Below are 23,305 nucleotides of genomic sequence, written 5' to 3' on the forward strand. Positions count from 1 at the left end.
GGTCTGTATGAGCTCAAAAATGAAATAGAACTTTATGATGTGGGAAAAAGCAATAATAAAATAGATATTGAAAAAAGCATCCTGGTTAATCACTGTTGCAGATGTAAGAATAGCCAAGCTGGAGTTCTGGATATCAGCTGTTATGGATTTGAGTCAAATCATCTTCTTTTTGGTCTGTAGAAATTGTTTTGGTTAATCTCTCTGGAATCCAAATCGGCTGCTGTTCTCCCTGTGGAAAAACACAAACAGAGCCCTGATTTCAGACAATCACTGGGTCAAGACCTTTCCATTGTGAGGCAAAGAACCTCACTCCCCCATTGGTGCAGAGGCCTATCCACAAGTATGGCTATATGCTGGACCGGGGGGTGTACGGGGCATTGGTGGCAGTTTCAAAAATAAAGTTTGTTCCTGCTTGAGTGGCTCGTGATTTTGTGCCCAGTCAGACTGTGGCAGTCAGCAGCATGCACCATTGGTTGCTTAGGCAAAACTATCATCCCGACTATTACTGCTTCATGCCACACATTTTTCCGTGCTTACAGACTCGTGTAATTCCAGTATTCAGCCTTCTCCTAGAGATTGTATTTAGAGAAGGTGTCCCTGTTCCTCAGCCAATGTGTGTTAGATTTTAATTAGCCAGGCCACTCACAATAAATCTTTCTCCTTCTCAAACTTTTGGTCTAGAAAGTTGTAAATTACCTACTATAAGCCAAGGAGATATGGAAAAATGGTTTTTGAGAAGTTTTTAGGTAGAAATTTTTAGATTTGACAAAAGGAAATCTCATATTTCAAAAGCTAGAGGAGTCTCTTGCTTTACTCTGTGGACTTTGGTTTATAACACATGGAGCTGCTGAAGTTCTCTTGAAACCATGAGGATGGTAGTGTGAAGGTATTGAGCATGGAAGAACAGATAGAAAGAACTTGAATTCTGACAATGTTCTTAAGCTTTTGTATTAATCAACCCTGCAGTTGTTCTGGTTTAGGACTAACTGTTAACTAATCTAATAATAAATTCCTTGTTCAATCTAGTTGAGTTAGTATTTTCTATTATTTTCTGGTGACAATAATCTAAGAGAAAGCTTTATAGAAGTGTTCTTTAATGGTTGAAAGCTTCCCTTTATTATTTGACTCTTTGCATTAATCTCAAGTTAATGGTTCCTTTAGGTAACCCGCCTCCTTTTGAAATTTGGTGCTGATGTAAATGTAAGTGGTGAAGTTGGAGATAGACCTCTACACCTAGCATCTGCAAAGGGATTCTTTAATATTGCAAAACTTCTGATGGAAGATGGAAGCAAAGCAGATGGTAAGATAATATATTTAGGAGAAATTTATTGTCTTTTACTTTATATATACTACTTTACTTGTACTTCTCTTACTAGAGAATAAACTTGAAAATGACTAATCCTCCAGTCATGTGATAATTTGTTCCACAAATGATAATTTATGTTTAAAAATATTCTTATTAAACCTACAAGAGAATCCTTCTCTACATGTTTCAGTTCAGTTCTCAACGTATTAGATGGCTTGATAAAGTAAGACATTTTCCTAGGCAAAATTGTTGTTTTTCCTTAAATTTTTAGTATAAATACTGAGGAATATTTACTCATGTATACATGTATGCAAAAACCACCCAGATCAAGACACAGAATATTTTTTCACTCAGGTATATTCACTTATTATTTTATCTCAGTAAATAGCCTTAACCACAAAAGATCCTCAACATATGGGCATCTATTGCCATAGATCAGTTTTGTCTGTTTTTAAAATTCATATAATTTGTGACAGGATTCTTCTGCTCACAACTTAATTTCAATAGTTATTCATAATATTGCATAAGTCATACTTTACTTTTTATATTGCTAAAATTAACTTGTTCGAATATGCTACAATTATTAATATTTCTGATGTTTTCCTCTTACAAATAAAACTGCCAACAACATTCTTATCCAAGGTAAAGAAGTCAAGGGAGACACAGAGACAAGATACAGAGGCAAAATAGCTGCTTGTCCAAGCTGCTGGCTTTATTTATACCAATAGGTTACGTTAGGTCACTGGCATCAGTAGTACATTATTGTTCATTATATCATTAGGCAGGTTACAGAGTTTGCAACATTATGCAGCTTACTCCTCAGTTATATACTAAGTTTCTATGTGCAGTGTTAGGAGGTTTGTATAGGTTTCAAGAAAGTCCATTGTTTAAAGTTACTGTTATGTAGACAGTTTCAGGAGCAGTGGAACTTGGTGAAACATTGTGGGTGTCTAACAAGAGTTCCTATATTTCCAGGAGCTGAGTGTCTGAGATCAAGGTTGAGGCTGATAAGACAGAGGCACAGAGCCTCCTCATGAAGGGCATTACTACAGCAGCTAGGCATCCTGCACAAAGGCTCAGAAACTTTCCCAGAGACTCTGCATGTCACAACCATGAGTCATCAGAGGCTCCAATCTCAGACACTGCTCTCCCATACTCTGCCACCTCTCTCCACAACCAGAGAAAACTCACTGTCCTGTACATTTCCACAGTCAGAACATCCAAGTGCTTTTGTGAACATATATGCATTTATTTTTCTTTAGTACATTTATTGAAATAGAATTGCTTTACCAAGAAGTATGCATATATTTACATTTTTAGGAAGTTCCCAGACAGTTTTCCAAAATGTTTGTACTACTTTTTAATCCTACAGTAATATATCAGAGTTCCAATAGTTCCCCATTGCCTCTCCAATATTTAATATAATATTAGTATAATTTTATTAGAGATAGAATTTGAATATAATCAATTTGGAAAAAAAGGCTTTAGAATATATGGAAGGACTTCAGATTCAATTACTAGAATAGAATCTCTCTTGCCTTTTTATTTTCAAAATTATAAAAATGAATTTTGGAAAGTTGATTAAAAGTAGAGTTATTGAAAAAAAATTTCCTCACGAACTTTATTTTTTGACACAAATTCACTGAGAGTTACATTTTGCCATTAAATTCTCTCAGGCATATCCAACATTCTTCCATTGACCCCCTAGAGACCTAATTAAAAGCCCAGCTGTAAGAGCTGCTGGCCTTTGCAACAGGAATGATACACATTTCCGAAAGGACATGGTTGTCAAACCTGTAGAACTGCCAGTTCCTTGGTCCAAAATTCAGATTGATATTCAGCTAATAAAGCTAATCGATGATTTTTATCTACTCAAAAAGAAAACAGAAAAGCTCCTATAGACAACTGAAGCAAGAGGCTAGGGCAGTTTCCAGTTTCCATGGTAGAAACAGGCATCACTATTTTGTAAAATATGAGAAGCATAGTTTGCATTGTTTTCTATAAGCTACTGTGCAGTAACACAGGTATCTATACTATAGATAATGTGTTGTCAAAACACTAGGAACACTGTTACTTGGAGTTTATTTAAGCTGTCTCTTTCATTGTGATAGTTTAGAATAGGCAGAGGTACACCTCTGTGAACCACTGAACACATAATTATGTTTTTGAAACTGCCTTGCTCTTCTAAGGGGTCAAAAACTGCATCACTTTTTCCTTTTATTACCAATGCCAACTTCAGCTTTTTATTCTTCTGCACAACTCCAAAGCTCAGTAGTGTCAAAATGAGTGTCATTTGTCATCAGCGTGTCTCCAGGATCAAAGGACTATTCTGCTTAAAAGGCATTGAAATGTGTAGCACACCCATACTCCCCTTACATACCAGCATCATACAATATAATTTTTAACATCTTCTTTCAGTCTCACACAAGTACTACATGCCTCCTACTCAATCATTTTTTTAAAAATCAAGAGACAGCATGAATCAAACTTTCAAGTATTTTTATTTCCTCTTGATATACATTTGATATTTAAGCCCATTTTGCACTTCAACCAATTGCAAAAATAAATAAATAAATAAATAAATAAATAAATAAACCATAAGGTCTACTATGCTGATGGACACTGTACAATACCTATTACCAGTTAGTTCACTTATTCCAAAATGTAGCTAAGCCTCAAGATGATTTACTTTAAATATAGACTTTACCTATGGTAAATGGATGTAAAAGGAAGATTAAATGAATGACCCCAAAAGAAGAACAATTTGAAATCTGGTATTTACAGTATGTTTCCATGGTAACAGAATGTCACAAATAAGAATAAATTCAGGTTACAAAATTGGCCAAAATGTAATGCTGAAAGCAGACTCTTCATTTTAATGTGTTCAAAGGCTGACCTATTCAGTCAGGTATGTTTTAAGTCTCTGGTCTGCTTCTTTTTCTCTGAGGGCAATGAAAAAAGAGAAATATAATACCTCCTAAATGAGGTTGAAAAGGTCAAACTATTACTGGACTTCTTTAAAAAAACTGCAATACAGTCTTCAAAACTTATCATTTTGACATGGTTGAAGATAGAATATTTTAAATTTGGAATTTATTAATTTTTGTCATCTCAGTATTAAATGTTATAGTTATTTTAATAAAAATAGTCCTTTAACATAAATCCAGTTTTACAGAAATTCACACACACAAAAAAAATTCCTACAATATATTCAGTAAAAAGAGTGTTTTATTTAAAAATATATCTTTGGGGGGATATTATACAAATATATTATTAAATATTTATTCAAAACACATATTTTAAGATATTCTGTGATTTTCAGCTATTAAGGGGTTAATTTAAAATTTTTATTTTAGCTTTAAGATCAATAATCAATTATTGATTATTTTATCCCACCCACCCTTTCAAACATTTTTTTCTTTTAAAAGATATTAATGAGCACTTACTCTCTTCAGAGTAGAGGACAGGCACTAAATATTTTCCTTATGACAATTTACCTATTTTCTTTGTTTGAAAGTCTCCTTTACCTAAGCTTGTCAATAATATATTAAGTTAGAGTAAATATAATATCATTCAGAGGTTCAATTTTCTTGAGGGTTACATATAATAACATATACATATTTAGTCTTTGCAAACTTGTCCATGAAAAAATCTAAGTCAATCACAATGACTGAAGCACAAATAACAGGTACATTCATATAAACCCTGTTTTTGATCCTCTATTTCCTCTGATTTGTCCCTTCAGTTGGTATTTACTTCTTTGATGGGGAGAATGTTAGGTCCACTGCATGTAATTTACCAAGTAGAAAACTTACTTTAAGTCTTAATGATTCAATAGGAGAAAAAGTATTTTGGGTGGAGCTGAGATGACCAAAGGCAAATTATGGACTAATAGAATATTGCACTATATTCTACCTTATAATTTTCTGTCTGGACCTCAAGAACTCTTAAATGCCCTTCCAGAGGTCCTGGACTCCAAATTGTTCTCATGCATTGACTCATACCATTGACTTTCTCTGTGTTCAAAAAGAATGTGAACAAATGAAAGTATCACAAAAAGGAAGACAATTGAAAGAATGAGAAACATTCTTCTGTAGGAGATGTGTCTTTCTGAGCTATTTATTAATTTTAAAAAGATTCAAAAATTTATTTTTCTATAACAACCTCAGGAGAAGATCAGGGACTTTGTTGTATATTTTCCTTTGGCTTAAGATCATACAGGACAGGATAATGAGAAAGATTATCAACAAAGTATAAACTAAAGAAGGCCTAAATAATTGTGCATTTATTGTTATATGATGATTATACCAATCATAGCAGAAAATTAGATATAAAATTTTAAAAGTTACTGTTATCTTCCTTGCTTTACCTTCTTATTTTCATTATTTAAAAAGAAATTCATGCCTTCAATTCTTTTGATTCTACAAAGTAAACAAAAAAATCATATAATAAAATAAATAGCTATAAAGTACTTAGTGCAACTGTTTTAATGTTAAAGTATTGAGTTAAAGTCAGACCCAGAATTTGGTAGTTTAGTGTTTAGTTTTTATTATTTCAATCCTGTAATTACTGACTATTCATTTAAACTATATTTGAGTGTATGGACTCTGCATTTATAAGTTTATTGGTCTTAGAATGTAGGAAAAATTTAAGAGGAAAATTAGGAAACAAAATAACTTATTGAATATCTGTCTACTATGTAATAGGCATAATATTAGATGCTTTCTAACCACATGTTCCTTTAATCCTTTAAGCATCCTGCAACCATGGTGTATTACTTCATCATTACTAATAAAACATCAGTACCTCTAACACCTAGGACAGTGACTGGCTCTATGTGATCATTCAAAACTTATTGAGGGAATAGAGTATCAATCAAGTTTTCTCAAGCATTGGAAGCTAACTCTAATTTAAGCATATTAGGAAAATATTTAAAATGTCAAGCAGCACACAGACTCTTCTCCAGAAAAGGGTAGGTAGGCAGGTTTATAATACAGTGAGGAGCAACTTCCAATGTCACACTACAAAACAAAATCAGTCCTATGAAAACTCATCACCAGCTGTGCTACACACACATCAACCTTATGCTTGGAAAACCAGCAATGCAAGACACTGAATCTGTAGCTGGAATTGCTATCACTGGAAACTTAATAGAACTATTGCCACCACTACTACATTGCCAGGATAGATTAGGCCCTGTTTAATGTGTCATCAGCTCCACTGTCTCCAAAGAGCCTGATATGGTATGTTGATTGGAAGAGACTATAAATAATTGTCCAAACTAGCACACTGTTGAGAATGAAAGGGTCATGTTAAGAATTATCCCAGGACAACAACTCCCTATATTGTCCCCCTTTCCTAATCTTGGCCCTAAATACAAAATAATCTTGGAAAACACATTTTCAGATTCTGTGATGGAACACTGTCTTAGCCTATACTTGCAGTATAGGGCATTTCCCAAAAACAAAAAGCTGTCATGAAGCTGGTTGGACAAAGCCAAGAGCAAATTCCCACTACTGAGTGAATGAATGAATTTTAAGTAACTTGTCTATGTTAACATGTTTAATTAGGTCTGTGTCCTCTAAAGTATGGGTATATATACACATACACACACACACTCACACACACACATATATACACACAATATATATATATATATATATTTTTTTTTTTTCCCACAATAACATGCCCTGTATATTGAAGTATAGAGACTCTCAGTCTCTCAACTGAGGATATACATAAGGACCTCCTAAACAATGTTGTAAACAAACAAATTGCCAGGTTCTACAAATAATCTGCTGAACCAAAAATACCTGGGTTTAGTTCTTTGGCTAGAATCTGTAATTTTTGACATCCTATATAGGAAAAACAAAATCAATTCAAAAGGATATATGTGTGGAAATAAGGCCACAAGTATCTTTTGGATGCTTATTAGTTTCCTGAACATTCTATCACGCAAGGTATATTTGATTAGATGCATTCCACAGAATTTATGGGAGCTAGGAGAAAGTCTATTTAATGTGATAATAGGCAATAGAATAGAATTACAACTTTTTAAATTGGTTGCACTTAATTTCCTCTATTATTATCATTAATTGGCAATTTCCAGGAGTCTCTCAGGCACTTACAAAATGTCCACAGCCTAGTATATATGATGGCTGTGATATATACAATGGATTCCAGATAATGTATCTATTGCTTTCTTGCTGGTGACAGTGAATGCTCAGGATAATGAAGACCATGTCCCACTCCATTTCTGTTCTCGATTCGGACACCATGATATAGTGAAGTACCTGCTCCAAAGTGATTTGGAAGTTCAGCCTCATGTTGTTAATATCTATGGAGACACCCCTTTGCACCTGTGAGTATTAGATAGAATTCCATAGGTCCTATGAGACATGTATTTACTTATCAAAATATTTTCTTCAAATCTAGGGCATGCTACAATGGCAAATTTGAAGTTGTTAAGGAAATCATTCAAATAACGGGAACAGAAAGTCTGACTAAGGAAAACATCTTCAGTGAAACAGCTTTTCACAGGTAAAAGTATATTTATGTGCAATAGCCACTAAACTTAGCTGACACCTGACAGCACCTGAAGTTGTGTACATAAAGCAAGAACAAATAGTGGCAGATGTTGCAATCAGAAAGTGATAGCACAGGTAAGGCAGAGGATGAGAAGCCCAAGCTAGATGAACAGAAGAAAAGGTGGAGGCAGATGCTGCCGTCAGCATAACAGATGGGGTTGCAGCCAGATGCTGTGTTCCTGGATGCTGCCACAAAGACAGGGACTAATGTTGCCAAGGCAACAGGCATATCAACATCTGTAAGCATATTGCTTCTATTCCTTTCTCTGTGGAATGCTGCCAAAAGGGGCTGTGCCCATAATCCTCCTCCAACAAGAATCTCATTACCAGAATTCATCAGCATCAAATGTGACACTTTTTTTCCTTGCTACTTAAACCTTATGTGCAAATATGCCTACCTATCGAAGACATCCATATGTCAGTCTGTAAAAGCCTAGTCAGGATGACTACTGAGATACCTAAGGTGGTATTAGTTATTTTCTAGGAATCCATGAGAGTTCTATAGTATACTCTAGGAAAGCACAGTAAAGGATCCGCTCTGTTTGGAAATGTTGTAAAAGAACAACAACAAAAAAAGTTTTGGTCAGCTTTTTCATCACTGTGACCAAAGACTCAAGAGAACAATATAGAGGAGAAGGAAATAATTATTTTGGCTCATGGTTTCAGAGTTTCAGTCCATAGTCAGCCAACTCCATAGTTCTAGGCCAGAGGTGAGGCAGATATGGCAGAGTGGTGCAGCAGAGGAAAGTAGCTGAGGGTATGAAAACCAGGAAGGAGAGGGAGAGACAGACAGACAGACAGAGCACTCTGCTCACCAGGGACAAAATATAAACCCCAAATGACTGCCCCAGTGACCTACTTCTTCCTTCACACCCTACCTGCCTACTTTTATAATGCAGTTAATCCATTCAAGTGGATTAATGTGCTGATTAGGTTAATTTTATCATAAACCACCTCCAAATTTTTTTACATTGTCTCACAGGTGAACTTTTGAGGGAGATCTCTTATGTAAACCATAACAAAGAAAGAGGAAAATAAATTGCTAATAATTCAGAGCCAAAGCAGCTCCCTAAAACAAAAGTGTAAGATTTATAAAATTTAAAGCCTTCATTTTTCAAGTTTGCAATTTTGCTATAAAAATAATAATAGTAATTTGAATGTAATAAATCTTGAATATAAGGTCATTTAACTACATATTACATATTTCTTAGATAATTTGCAACCTCTCAATAGGTACCTGGGACTAAGTTGTTCTTTTCATAATATTTGTATTGCACTGATAAATAATATAAATAAGGAGACTCTTGTTCATACTAAACTAAAATTAAATTTAGGCTTCTACATCAAACTTCAACTTATTAAATTGCACATGGAATTAAATGTTTTTTTTTTTAAATCAATCACAGAGATTGGCCAAAAGGGAAGTTAAGAAAACTACCATTTATGGAGAAGTGACTATATGACTGATTATTTATATCTATTATTTTATTTAATCTTCCTATCCCATTTTATAAAGGGGGAGAATTTTGAAACTCAAGGAAACTAAATAGCTTGACAAAGGTTCTTATGGCTAGAAAATAATGTAGTAAATGTCTAACTTAAAATGACTAACTTAAAATCCTGTGCTTTTTGCATATCTTCATGTTCTAGTACCAGAATGTTTTGTTTGTTTTCTATACACTTGGTAATGGAACAGATGCAAAAACTCTTCAGATCATACCTTCAGTCAAAATGGATCAGTGGGATCTGTCCCTGAAGGGGAAAATTGGCAGAACTGATATGTACGCATCACTGGTATCCTCTTTCCATGTTAGGTCATGCCTGTTATGGCTGACACCTCAGGCTAGTTTTCAAATCATTTTGCTATCCCATGCACATGAATTGGAACCAACTGCAATCAGAGGGTGACTGTCACCTCCAGGAGGTTGTCTATATGAGATTTGTGAAGTGAGTTAAAAGTATGAACCCAACTGTTTTATTTTGTGTAAGCCTGTGGTGACTAGGAATAACAGATTAATATTTTTATTCTTTTTATTGTAAGCACAGACTTATAAAAGGAATTCCTTTTACATGAGAAATGTACTATGAATACAAATTTTTATTTTTACAAATCAGTGCTTTGCATATAAGAATCACTTATATATTTGTTATTGTTTTTATTTTATTTTTTGTAGTTATAGATGAATACAATACCTTTAGTTTACTTATTTATTTTTATGTGGTGCTGATGATCGAACCTAATGTTTCACATGTGCTAGGCAAGCATTCTATCACTGAGCTGTTATTATTTTTATATGTGTACTTATTCAAAAATATATGTATATGCATACATATATACAAACATACACTGTGTGTACATGTGTGCATAAGTGTGTGTGTATTTATAAATATTTAATAATACACACACACACACACACACACACACACACAGATGTTATAGTTTGGATCTAGAATGCCCTCCAAAGGCTCATGTGTTGTAAACTTGATTCCTGGTTGGTGGTGCTATTGGGAGATGGTGGAAGGAAAATGTAGGTGTTGGAGCCTGTTTGGAGGAAGAAGGTCACTGGGGGCATTTCCTTAAAGGCTATATCTCTTCCTGGTTCCTTCCCATTTTTTCCACTTTTTCCCTTCATCCTGGTCTCCATTAGGTGAGAAACTCTGTTTTGCCAAGTTGTTCTCTCTATAATGTTCTTTCTTACCATAGGCCCATAGTGGTGGGATCAAGTGTCTATGGACTGAAACAGTGAGACAAAATAAATCTCTCATCTTTTAAATTGTTTATATAAAAATATAAACAACAGAAAATTGATACTGAGAAGTGGGTCATTGCTTTGACTATACCTGACAATATGTTTGGAATTGGTTACTGGGAGAAGTTTAGAAATGTTTGGGGAAGAAAGCTTAGAACATTGTAAGGAGAACTTAATATACAATTCTGACGTGAGCTCTGAACACCAGAATGCTAGGAGGAATGTGGATAGTAAGGGAAGTGATGAGGTTTTAGATGAGAAAGAGGATTCTACTGGGAATGGAACTAGAGGACATGTGTTTTACATTCTGGCAACAAACTTGTCAACATTTTGTTCATGCCTTGAGAACATGTGTGAAGCTGAACTTAAGTAATGGAATAGTTTATCTGGCAGAGGATTTTTCAAGGCAACACAGCATAAAGGTAGTGGCATAGGTATGTATAACTGCTTTACACAAGATTTTAAGCAATATTTGGGAGCAAAAATCAGAGAAAAAGAACTTTAAAAATTTGTAGTTTGGCCAAAAAAGAAGCATAGGTAAAAATGGAGCCAAGGAAGGTGTTCTTGCTAAAGAGATTAGCACTACTAAAAAGAAGTCAAGTACTTTGTACCAGTATGATAAGAAAGGTAGACTGAGAGCTTCTCAGGAATTGATGCTACCCACCAACTGCAGGCTGAAGGGTGTAAAACTATAAACTACTTTCAAAGACTTTGCTTTGAGAATGTATAGCTAGGCCCCCCCCTCTCATACTGGGACACCTACAAAGTTATTTCCCCAGGATTCTTTTAATTGTGCTTAGTCATTTAGGCACCTGCTGCAGTTATGGCATAGGTGGCAGACCTTGGTGTCATCTGAATGATGCTGGTTTGGCAGGTATGCAAAATGCAAGACTTGTGGAGTCACTCAGATTTCAAAAGGGAGTTTGGGAAGCCAGGCAGTGTGTGAAAGTTCAGAATCCCTGTGTTAGTCCCTGGTAGAGCAACATATGAAGCTTTGAGAGTGAAGAAAAAGCTGCAATAGAAGCCCCAGGAAATTAGAGATGTCAGGAATATGGAATGTCTGCTGAGCAAAGATATAGACAAGAAGCAGAGGCAGCTCAAGAGAGTGACCATGTCTGTTGCAGATGGTAAGGCAGATGCCTAAGACCTTTGGAATTCACATCCTACCATCACATACCCTAGATGTCAGATGTGGATCTATAGGATACAATACTTGCCTTGCTGGGCTGTATTGTCACTACGGTCTGATTCTCCCTTGGTAATCCATCCCTTCTGTTTAGAATGGGAATGTTTACCCAGTGTCATCATATGTTAAAGTACATAATTTGATTTCTTATTTTATATGGATTACAGCTAAGAATTTGCCTTAAGATTTAGATAATACTTTGAGCAATGCTGTAACTGCTAAGACTATGGGGCCTCTTGCATATGGATTGAGTGCATTTTGCATTATGAGAGGATATGAGCTTTGGGGGATGGAGATAGACTATTAGAGTTTGGATCTGGAATGTCCTCCAGAGGCTCTTGTGTTGAGGGCCTAGATCCTTCAACATGGAAGTGCTATTTGGAGGTGGTGGAAATTTTAGGAGGTAGGGAATAGTTTGAGGAAGTAGGTCACTGGAGTGTGTCCTTGAAGAGTTTATCTTGTCTCCATTTACTTCCTTTCTCTCTCTCTTTCTCTTTCTTTACCCCCCTGGCTAATTTAAGGTGAGCAACTCTGCTCTCCCATGAGCTCCCCACCATAATGTTCTGCCTCTGCAGGCCCACAGCAATGGGGCCACATGAATATGGACTGGAATCTCTGAAACTGATCCAAAATAAATCTTTCATCTTTAGAGTTATTTTCTCAGGAGTTTTATCACAGTAATGGAAAGTTACTAACATAATACATATGTATGCATATATGCAAACATATATATACACATATATACATATATTCATAATTTATCATTTCCTGCAAGTAGTTACTTTGAAAATAAACAATAAAGAACTTCAGACAATTACTATTATATATGTAGTGTTATGGGTAATATTTACAATGAAAATTGTTAATGGGATGATATATTGCACTGAGATGGTTGCTTTCTATTTATTAAATTATCCAAAAAGAGTTATTAAAGATCTGCCTTATGTTGATGCTAGAAGGGACATTAAAATGACAGGATATCTTTCAGCCTTAAAGGAGCCATGAGCTTTTGTTAAAAAAAAAAAAAAAAAAAAAAAAAAAAAAAAAAAGGTATGTCTATTACCATAATGCAATGTGACAAGTGCCATAAGACTGAATGACTAAGGAGCAGAAGAGACAGCAATGATTCTGCCTTTGTTCATGTGAAGATTTTGCAGAAGGACAAGTGCCATAAGACTGAATGACAAAGGAGCAGAAGAGATAGCAATGATTATGCCTTTGTTCATGAGAAGATTTTGCAGAGGGAGCAATAGTTTAGAAGATGTATGAAAGATGAGTGGTATTTATTAAACAAATATGACTTGGTCAACACCATCTCAGGAAGAGGAAATAGTTATATCTATGCTATGAACTACCTTTTTTTCTAGAACCAAGTCCCTGTACACTTCCATTAGCCATGATTAGATGGGGCTCTGCTTCATATTAGTTTCCTCTAGTCACCTATGACATACCTCATAACTGTCCAGGCTTTGGAAGTAGAATCTTGCTAGTGAACACAAAAAGCAGATGCATGAGGGAAATTCTAGGAAAAGAAAGTTTGTGAGAATTACTAGTCAATGAAAAAAAGCTAATAGTCATTATTAGGCATAATTTATTTATATTACACAAAATATTTTTTCTATCAGCTTTTTCAGTAAACAGTAGAAATTAGAATTTCAATTAAATAGTTCAACAAATCTAGTTGTAAATTTTATCTATAAAAATCATATCTCCTTTAGGTCCTTAAATATGTTAATTTTTTCTCCCAACAAAAAGAGCAGATCATGGACATCCTTTCCAGCTTGTAATGTGATTCCATAAGCTTTAATTCACTTGGAATTTCAGCAACAATGTGATAAATAGAGGAGGTATTATCTATCATCATGTAGAACAGGTGTGAAAACTATAAAATTCAAGAAGTCTAAGGATTTGTCCCGAGGACTCTGGCTAGTATATGGAGGATTTCTGGACTTTGAGTACACAACCAAGGCTCCCATAGTAAAATGACAGCTATCAGATCTTAACTTCTGGTCAAGGAATTCTTCCGACATTTGACAGTTTTCCTAGGGAATAATTTCAAAAGATGACCTGATTTGACAACAGCTCTCAGGACTCTCCTGAGTTCCATATTTTATTGTAATGCAGAATAATTTTTAGGTTAAAGTTGAACTAATAACACAGGGAATACTTGATTCACAAGTTCTATAAATTTTACACAACTTCTTTACTTCACTGCAGATTTGAAAATCTTCAAGATTTTATCACTGTATGTTCTTATTTTTATTTCCCATTGTCATACATTACTTACTTATTTTTTAGTATCTCTCCTCTACCTTCCTTCCTCCCTTCTTTGTCTCTTTGGCACTTTTATTTACACATCAGCATCTAGATTTTCCTGGGTTAATCAAGGCTGTATTTGTTTCCTATGGCTGCCATAACAAAATACCACACAGGTCAGATAGGTTAAACCACAGAAATGTATTGTCTCATGGTTCAAGAGGCTACAAGGATGAGATTAAGATGTCAGCAAGGTTGGCTTCCTCTGGAGCCCCCACCTCTTTTCTTGACTTATAGCTACTTTCACACTGTGATTTCACATATTCATCCTTCAGACTGTCATTATCAGTTATAATCTCCTCTTCTTATTAAGACATCAGTTTCATTGGATCTGTACCTACATTCGTGACCCCATTTTAACATATTAACTCTTTAAATACAGTATCCCTGAATGAAGTCAGAATCTGGAGTTAAGGGAATTAGAGCTTCAACCTGTACATTGGGAGGGACCATCACTCAGCCCATAGAAAGTTCTTCTATTTTCCTTATTTTGTACTTTTGCAGTGCTTGTACCTATGGAAAGAGCATTGATCTGGTTAAATTTCTTCTTGATCAGAATGTGGTAAATATCAATCACCAAGGAAGAGATGGCCACACAGGTATGATTGGGGTGAGAACATCCTTTGTTTGAGGTGCTTATCAATGGTCTAGAACAGTGGTGTGCCAAGGGGGAATGGGCCCTGACTGTGGTCAACCCCAGTGAGGATGGATATTGTATCAACTGACACCATTTAGCATTGATGGTAAATAGTAATAATAAAAAACATATTAAATTTTGGTCAGCTCGACGGTTGTGTTATCTATAGTCAATGTACTCTCTTCTGGTCTTTACCAGAGACTGACCATGCTACCCTGCTTTGTTTGGGCAATGAAAATAATTCTTGAGAATCTTCATTCTTTTTCTTCTATAAAGATACTAACATTCATTCTTGATAATACTGTAGGTGTACAAATACTAAAAAATAATTCTGAGCAAAATACAGTCTATATAGATTGACTAGTATAGAATATTTCTTTTGCTTATTGTATGTTTCCTCCATAATAAAATTAATTCATTATCAGGTATATCAACCATTGCTTTCTGTCTCTGAAAACAATGTTGTTATGTGGTAACAACTGCCTTTTGAAAATCAAAATGTAGTTTTCTTCCTTTCTCCTTTCTCCTTTCATCCTTTTATTCTTTTCTATTACAGGATTACACTCTGCTTGCTACCACGGTCACATTCGCCTGGTTCAGTTCTTACTGGATAATGGAGCTGATATGAATCTAGTAGCTTGTGATCCCAGCAGGTCTAGTGGTGAAAAAGATGAGCAGACATGTTTGATGTGGGCTTATGAAAAGGGTATATTTTTAATCATTGCATCTCTATAGTGACACATTGAACTGTGTGCATAGATTATGTCAATGCATCAATAATTCCTTTGCTTGCATGACATGTACATGCTCGTTTCTTCTGTAGATTGTATTTGAGTCTCTGGAGATTTGGATCAGAGACCAATAGACCATCATTAGAGAAACCAACTCCTGCACTGCAGATAAGCTGAAGGCATTCTCAGTATTGATACACTGAAAAAGAGAATGAGCTACTGCATTTCTAGGTGCTAACTTGTGGTAGGAAATGATAGAAGAGTGGGATTAGAGCTGATCTTTATCTCTCTTTTAGGGGAATTTTGATGTGGATTCAAATTTTAAAACACAAACAAATATAAAGAAAAACAGGAGTATGTCAGAGTAAACCCTGTTGATAGTGCCTGTGCTAGAAAAATGTAAGGGAGCCATGATTTGTATTTAGGTATTAACTTACTTGAACTCAAAGCAGTGAGAACTTGGGATCTGGTGTGAGAACACCTGGGTTTATATCAAGTCATATTTTTTGACCTTGTGTAAATTATTTAATCTTTCTAGGATCATTTTTTCATTGCAAAATGTAGGCAACAACTCCAACTTCACAAGATTGTAAAAATTAAATGTGATAATATGCACAGATTGCTTAGATCAGTGACTGCACAAAATAAGCACCTAATAGTATTTTAGTAGTGATATAAGTGATAGATTTTGTAGTAGGTCAGAAATAAAGATGATTGGTAACAAATTCTTTATTTCAAGGGAAAGGTAACTAGAGACATTCAGAAGTGAAACACCATCTTTGTTATTGATATTTAAGACATATCATAAGTGAGCTCTGCATATGCACATAAGCTCCTAAGGTGTTTAGATTCCTCAGGTGAGATGAGACAGTATTACTGTAATTGAAATTCTGTAGTTATGACTGAATACTGTATAATTAAGATTTTTATGAAACATTTTACTTATTATGTTAACTTTGATGACTACATTTTTAGGATGCTTAAAGTATGAAAAGAAATATATTTCTTTGTTTTAATGATATAAACATATAAGGCCATACTAAGCTATAAGATTTCTTAGCCTACTAAGTTGAACCTATCTGAATCTCATCTGGTTAAAGTAGGATATGAAAATCCATCAATGAAAAGGGAGATTGATTTTGGTCAGTGGAAATGGGGAGTCATTTTAAGCATGTAAACAAAAAGGGAAAACATACAGATCTGAAGGCTGCTAGCGAAAAAATGACATAGGAGTTACTTTAATAAAGACAAAATAATAAACATGGAATCATAAATAATAAGACAATTATAGATCTGCTATCTTTTTGTTTTTACTTTTTGAGTATTGTATAAATACAAGTATATCCACCTTTGCACATATTGTTCTGCACAACTCAATTAACTTTTACAACCTGAACCTACCCTGAACACAGATGATGAATGTGAACATGACCAGTAAGTACCCTAGAAGCCCCACTTACATTATCTTTCAATCTCTCCCCAAAGGAGTGTACACTGCCTTCTGACATAGTTTTTCTTCTTTCTGAACTTTATATAATAGAATGCGATGGTGGGTATGTACTATTTTGTGTCTGGCTTCTTTTGGCCAACAATTTATGAGATTAATCCTTATTGCAGGATGTTGTAGACTGTTTATTCTTATTGTTCATAGGATAATGTTTTGTGACTAGATCACAATATACTTATTCATTCTGCTATCCATGGCCATTTGGATAATTTCCAATTCGGGGCTGTTAAAAATACTGTCCTATGAACATCCATATACATGTATACTGTGCATTTCTTTTGATGGATATATTATTGCATTTTTGTTAGGTACAAAGAATTTCTCCTTTGTGTTAAAAATAATTCTAGGTAGCTTGATATTTTATGTATCAGCTGGAAAATCTTAAATATTCTGAAGCCTTAGGAGGCCTAAGTTCTACTTACCCAAAGCATTACATTTATTCAAGTGATTCTCAGACAGCATTTCTTAAGAAATGTGAGTTTCAGAGTAAGACTGTTTACAAAGCATTAGTCTTCCGGAAGGCAGCTCAGAAATTGCTGCTGCAGCTATCTCTTCACAGGGGTTGACTTTGTTTGTTTGTAGTTGATTGAGAGTGATAGTTGAAAACTGGCTTTACTTTTATTTTTTTGTGGAATTCCACACCTTACAAAACAATGAATCATTGTATAAACTCCTAAGATTTCCTGCCAAGCCATGGCAAAAATGCTTTAGAGGACTTGCCCACTGATCTCTGCAACATATGCCATATTTGTCACCTTTATTTGTTCATCTAATGTGCCAGGCATCAGAGTTGAATTCTATTATTACTATGAATTTTAACAAATTGAATGTTAGTACCCAGGAGACATATGGATATTTTACATATGTTCTAGGGCAAAGCAAGTCAAACCAGCAAAATGAAATTACTGCTATTTTCTCTTGCTGGAGAAATGTTGCACTGTTTTCATGTATTCGGAAAGGATTGAAATGGGCTTGTTGATACTGTCAACAGTGCACAGTTTCTGTTTTCATTGATAAAGAAATGCTTCCCTTTCTCCCTTGGAGAGAGAGTTGCCAAATTAACTGATATAGTACACTAAAAACTTTCCTGAACAATTTGGAGATGAAGCTGAGGAAGCAGTAAAACTCTGCATAGAGATCCTTCTTATTAGAATAGAGGTGATATAGGAATGGTTTCATTATGCTTTACCATGTACCATATGCTATCCCAGGAGAGAGAAACTAGAAGGGAGATTCAACAAGCAGTGTTGAGTTGAAAAGGAATATTTTTCTGTATGCTTCAGTAGAATAGCTCATCCTACTCTACACTCGAAGAGAAAGACAGTGGAGTCTTTTTCAACAGAATATGTCTTTGGTTCTAAACCAAATTTTTTAACAGACCCAGACTAAATTTTAGCTAACAATCTTTTTGCTATTCTAATATAGTACATTCAGGGATGTCTTGGAGTTCTGGAAAAGTTGTCTACTCTCTTTTGGAATATTTTCAAAACAAGAGTTTACCCACTATGGGTTCCTGTGGAATCAGAAATAAAGAACACTTTCTATTTACATAGCCCTTTTAACCTAAAGAGATCAGAATCAATCTTGGAAATAATTTTCTTGGTGTTCTTGATTCTACTCGGAAGCCTACTGGTTAAGTTTCAGTATTTCTCTGCTCGACTGCTTAAAGTTCCAATTTCACAGTATTTAGAGTGTTTCTCCTCTCCAAGTCATCCCCTACCCCCACCCCCTTCTTTTCTACTATTATTTCTGAAAGTGTAGTGATGGCTGTCTCACTCACTTGGATTTGTTCTGCCCTTTCCCTGGGGTACAAAGGACTTGTATGAATCAATTTAAATTGGCTAGAAGAAATAGCCAGCAGCTTGGTTATGTTCAAATCCTCTGCCCTAATCACCAGTATGGAAAACCCATTGAAAAGACCTACACATAATCTTACATCCATTGCATTAAAGATGAAACTGCCGAATTGAAAAGATCTCAGCCAATTAGAATTGAACACATAGCTCAATAGTGTGTCTGGCAGTTAGATTTGAAAAGGCTGCCTTTGACAAAGAAAAGCACTCCTTTATGTCAGGCTGTTTAGGGTCAGAAAATAACCCAAACCAGAAACAGGACTAAAAACTTCTGATTTGCTTCGGTACTGACACCAGTTAAAGTAATTTAGAGAGGCTCCTCTCCCAATATCTAATTATCCAGAATACAATATTTGTATACAGCAGAAGCACTCTAATTCACAATGACAGGGAGCTGGAGTTGGAGAATTAGTGAGTAAGTGAGCAAAAACAATAAAAATCAAGGCTCCTGTACCATGATATATACTCTGTTCATTCCTTTTGACAAGTGTAGTATGGTGTGAATTATTTATAGTAAATGTACTATAGTGTATTCTCTAAAAGTAATGAAATCTTACAGTCATGAGTTTCTACAGGTTTTAGCCAGTAAAAAATAACTGAGAAATGAAGGTTAGGAAGGAACAGAAGAAGAGGTAGGTTCATTAAATTATTTTATAAATTTACAACAATGAATTATAAATTCATAGGCTGCTTCTATATTACATTCTTACATATTAGAATTTATTTCCTGGTTTAGTGAATAGTTAGTAGTTTAGTGAATCTAAACTACTTAGGGGCTGAAGTTTAGTGTGCTAAAGTAGATTAGGGAGATAAAGGAAGGGTTAAACAAAAGACTTAGAAGGTATTTCAAAATCCATGAGTTTTTTTGGGGTTTTTTTTTTTTTGTATATTGGTTACCATTCTACATATGTACTTATTCTCTTTTAAATATAAATGAATAAAATAACACTAAGCACTATTAAAATGAGATTTTCTATTACTATTTGGAGATAAGTCACAAATTTCTTGAAATATATTAACTGCAAGAATCTGCATACTTAGAATGTAGAAGAGAACTTACATTAAGTAACTATTGCATATGCATATATATATATATAATTTAATTATCAGTGTATCCCTATGAATGGTCATTATCTTACTACTATAAAGAATTTGGGACTTAGAGTTGTTAAGTCACACAGCTGTTAGTAGAGAGCTGGCACCAAAGGTCTATCCTATTGCAGAGTTCAGGCTTTTACCACCACAATATAAAATCAGTCAGATCTGCTGCATTCCATCATTAGTACTCAACGAACTTCAATCAGTTATTTAATTTTTTTCACTCCTCATCCTCAAAATGAGGAAATTTACCAACGCTTTATGGCATTCCAACGAAGGTTAAGGATAAGATGTAAATGCTTGGAACTTAACAGATTCTCAATAAAAATGGGGATAGGTGTTATTGTTAAATAAAGGGTGGATATACAATTGAATCTGTATAACTTCCAAATCTTACAGTCTTTCCTAATCTACAATATGATTTTGTATACAATAAGAAATACTGATATATTAGGATGATGGGTATCCTTAATAAACCCACTGATGAAGCTGTGTCTTACAAGTAAACACCACTGGACAATCCTAGAATATAGAAAAGCATGTGATGTATTATTGTATTGATATTTCTTATTTATAACTCATGTTATACTACTACATCTAAAACCTCCAGACTGAAACAGAATCAAGAAGATTTTGAAAATCAGTATTCAAAATATTATGAAAGTAATTCAAAATGATTATTCTAATATGAAGAGTTGCATGCAAATCTACAAAACAATATTTTAAAACTCCAGCACAAATTCACAAGCTTCTTTACTGCAGCAGGGTTCTTCCTCACAGATAAGGAAGAATGTCAGAGTTTGTGATCATGTTTTCAGACTGCCACACCATCTGACTGCTAGATTCTTTTACATATCTAAGGAATATGCACAACTCAGAACCTAACCTGAACATCATTTTTGTCCTCATAGATTTGTTTCTCCTACTGTGTGACCCTTATTCATTATATAAGCAATAGCATTGCTCTCCACTTTGCCATCTAATTAAAAAATCTAGAATGATGCTTGACTCGTTTTCCTCCTCAACTTCTCACCCACTACACACATCCATTTACATTCAAATAGTTTCCTTTATTTTTACTTTATGAGTATATTTTAGTCTATCCTTTTTATTTATTTGGTTTTGGTACCAGGGATTGAACTCAGAGGCACTTCACTACTAAGCCACATCCCCCTTTGTATTTTATTTAGAGACAGGGTCTCACTGAATTGCTTATCACCTAACTGTTGCTGAGGCTGGCTTTGAACTCATGATCTTCCGGTCTCAGCCTCTTTATTTTTATTACCGTGGTTTTAATTAGAACCCTTATCCTCTTTCTCCTGATAGCCTAATTTTAATAGCCCAATTACCAGTCCTTTTGTCGTTTTCTTTTCTTTACTTTTTTCCAGCATTTTTTGGATCTATTTTTCTAGCTATAGAGTGAGAGATGTATTCAAGATGAACATAAGGTTCTATCATTCCCCAGCTTAAAACCCTTCATTGACATACTATCACTGATAGGAAAAAGTCCCAGCTTGTTATCATATGTTCTGTGTACTTCCTGACTCACAACCTTTTATCTAATCACTTTTGTCTTCTGGGTACTCCAAGTGTCACAATCATCATATTTGCTACACCAAAAACCAGTATTCGTTCATGTCCTATCTCACACACACTGCACAATAATCCTGTAAGGCAGCATCTATGAACACGATATCATGTTAGTCCATCTTCCAATGTCTTTTCTCACGCCTCTATACCCTCCCCTTCCCTACACCTGACTCCACGTGACTCTATTCTTTTAATTTCTGATTTCCCCTTAGCCTTCAAGAACTTTTGTAGGTCCTCTTTCAGAAAGTCTTCCCTGACTCCAGTTTAGCATACCCATTGTTTCTTTACATTTGACTCTATTACATGTACATCCTTACCTCTCGGTTCTCCATTCCATCCTGAAGAGCTATCTCTCCTACCAAATCGTAAACTTCCTGAGAACAAGCATTTGGTATATAGCTCCTTATTTTCTAATACCTTAAGTTCAGTGACTCCTAATAGATGTTCAATACATGCTTGTTGAAATGAAATTGAGAAAGAGGAGGAAGACATTTATGATATAATATTCTATTCCATGTTCCACTTAATGACACCTGGTGAGCTAATGTTCTCAAGAATACTAATTGTGATCTATTCTGTTGTCTCTGTAGCTATGTCTATAAATAGTGTAGATTTCTTATTAACTGCACAATCCTAATAGTCAAATAAATGAGCCGAAGATCTTAAAGAATGCTCTAAAGCTCCTCTTCCTATGCATCAGAATGGTGAAGACTTCCTTCTGGCCAAAATGCTTTTCCTCTCCCTTTTTGCTTAATCAACTCATTTTCATCTTCTAAGCTTAGTTTAAAAGATAATTCCTCAAGGAACACTTCCTCCAAACTGCTCTACAATTTCACCCTTATGCACACTCATAGCATCCTCTTTTTTTTCCTAGAGCTTGATTAAACAAAATTTGAGTGAATATAATTATTTTTTTCTTTCCCACTAGACAGTATTTGTTATAAGAATAAAGAGTTCTTCTATTTCAACATTGCATCTCTCATATCTACTACTATTCACTCATTTAACAAAATTTATTGCCAGTCTAATATATAATAGACACTGAGGGAAAAAAAAAATGTTAAGATAGACAAAAATCTCCCTGCTTTTTCCACACTTCTAGCTGGAAGAATCCTGCCAAAAGTACAAAAATAAATGGAAATTATCAGGTAACAATAAGTGCTATGAATAAAATAAAAGAAATGCAATATTGAGTAAAAAGTTCAAGGATACTGTCTAAAATTGAGTATCCATGAAGAAAGAACTAACTACATAATAGGAAGATATCGGAGCTGGGCCCAATATGTGCAGGAGAAACTTAAAGACGGGAAGGAATGGGAAAAAGAAAGCAGAATGGAAAGGAGAAGGGGAAAAAAACAGGATGGATAATGAAATAGCTTAGTTTCTTGTGTGTGTGTGTGTGTGTGTGTGTGTGTGTGTGTGTGTGTGTGTGTTGGTCTATTGGGAAAAGCATTTATTTATGTCAATTATATTGTCTTAAGGGGAAGGACTGGTGGCATTCTTGTTTGGGCTTGGTGATTAACTAAGAAAAATAGTGGATCAAAGGGGAGGTGAGTTCTCTCTGTAGAAAAAACCTAAGACATCTTTCAGATTTAAGTCATGAGGAGATGTAGCAAGTCAGGAATTTCTGTTGCCTCTGGATGTAATTGATGGTGTTTGGGACCAGAATTGTCAGGAGGAAAATGAGCCATAGGAAGTTAGACATTAGAAGTCGTCCTCTGATCCTACTTTTCAGTGTTCTGAA

At 34.8% G+C, this 23,305-nt stretch overlaps 1 protein-coding gene across 1 annotated transcript in view; it reads left to right on the top strand.

Moving 5' to 3' along the window:
* Tnni3k (TNNI3 interacting kinase) overlaps positions 1-23,305 on the top strand; it is a 277,900-nt gene that overhangs the window by 87,973 nt on the left and 166,622 nt on the right. Inside the window, exons 7-11 of the mRNA XM_026409759.2 lie at positions 1,162-1,300; positions 7,523-7,667; positions 7,742-7,846; positions 14,650-14,744; positions 15,339-15,488. Of these exons, the coding sequence (XP_026265544.1) occupies positions 1,162-1,300; positions 7,523-7,667; positions 7,742-7,846; positions 14,650-14,744; positions 15,339-15,488 (634 nt within the window). The remainder of the gene's footprint in view (positions 1-1,161; positions 1,301-7,522; positions 7,668-7,741; positions 7,847-14,649; positions 14,745-15,338; positions 15,489-23,305) is intronic.

This window comes from Urocitellus parryii, chromosome 11 (genome assembly GCF_045843805.1).
Source record: "Urocitellus parryii isolate mUroPar1 chromosome 11, mUroPar1.hap1, whole genome shotgun sequence".
Taxonomy (NCBI): Eukaryota; Metazoa; Chordata; class Mammalia; order Rodentia; family Sciuridae; genus Urocitellus; species Urocitellus parryii.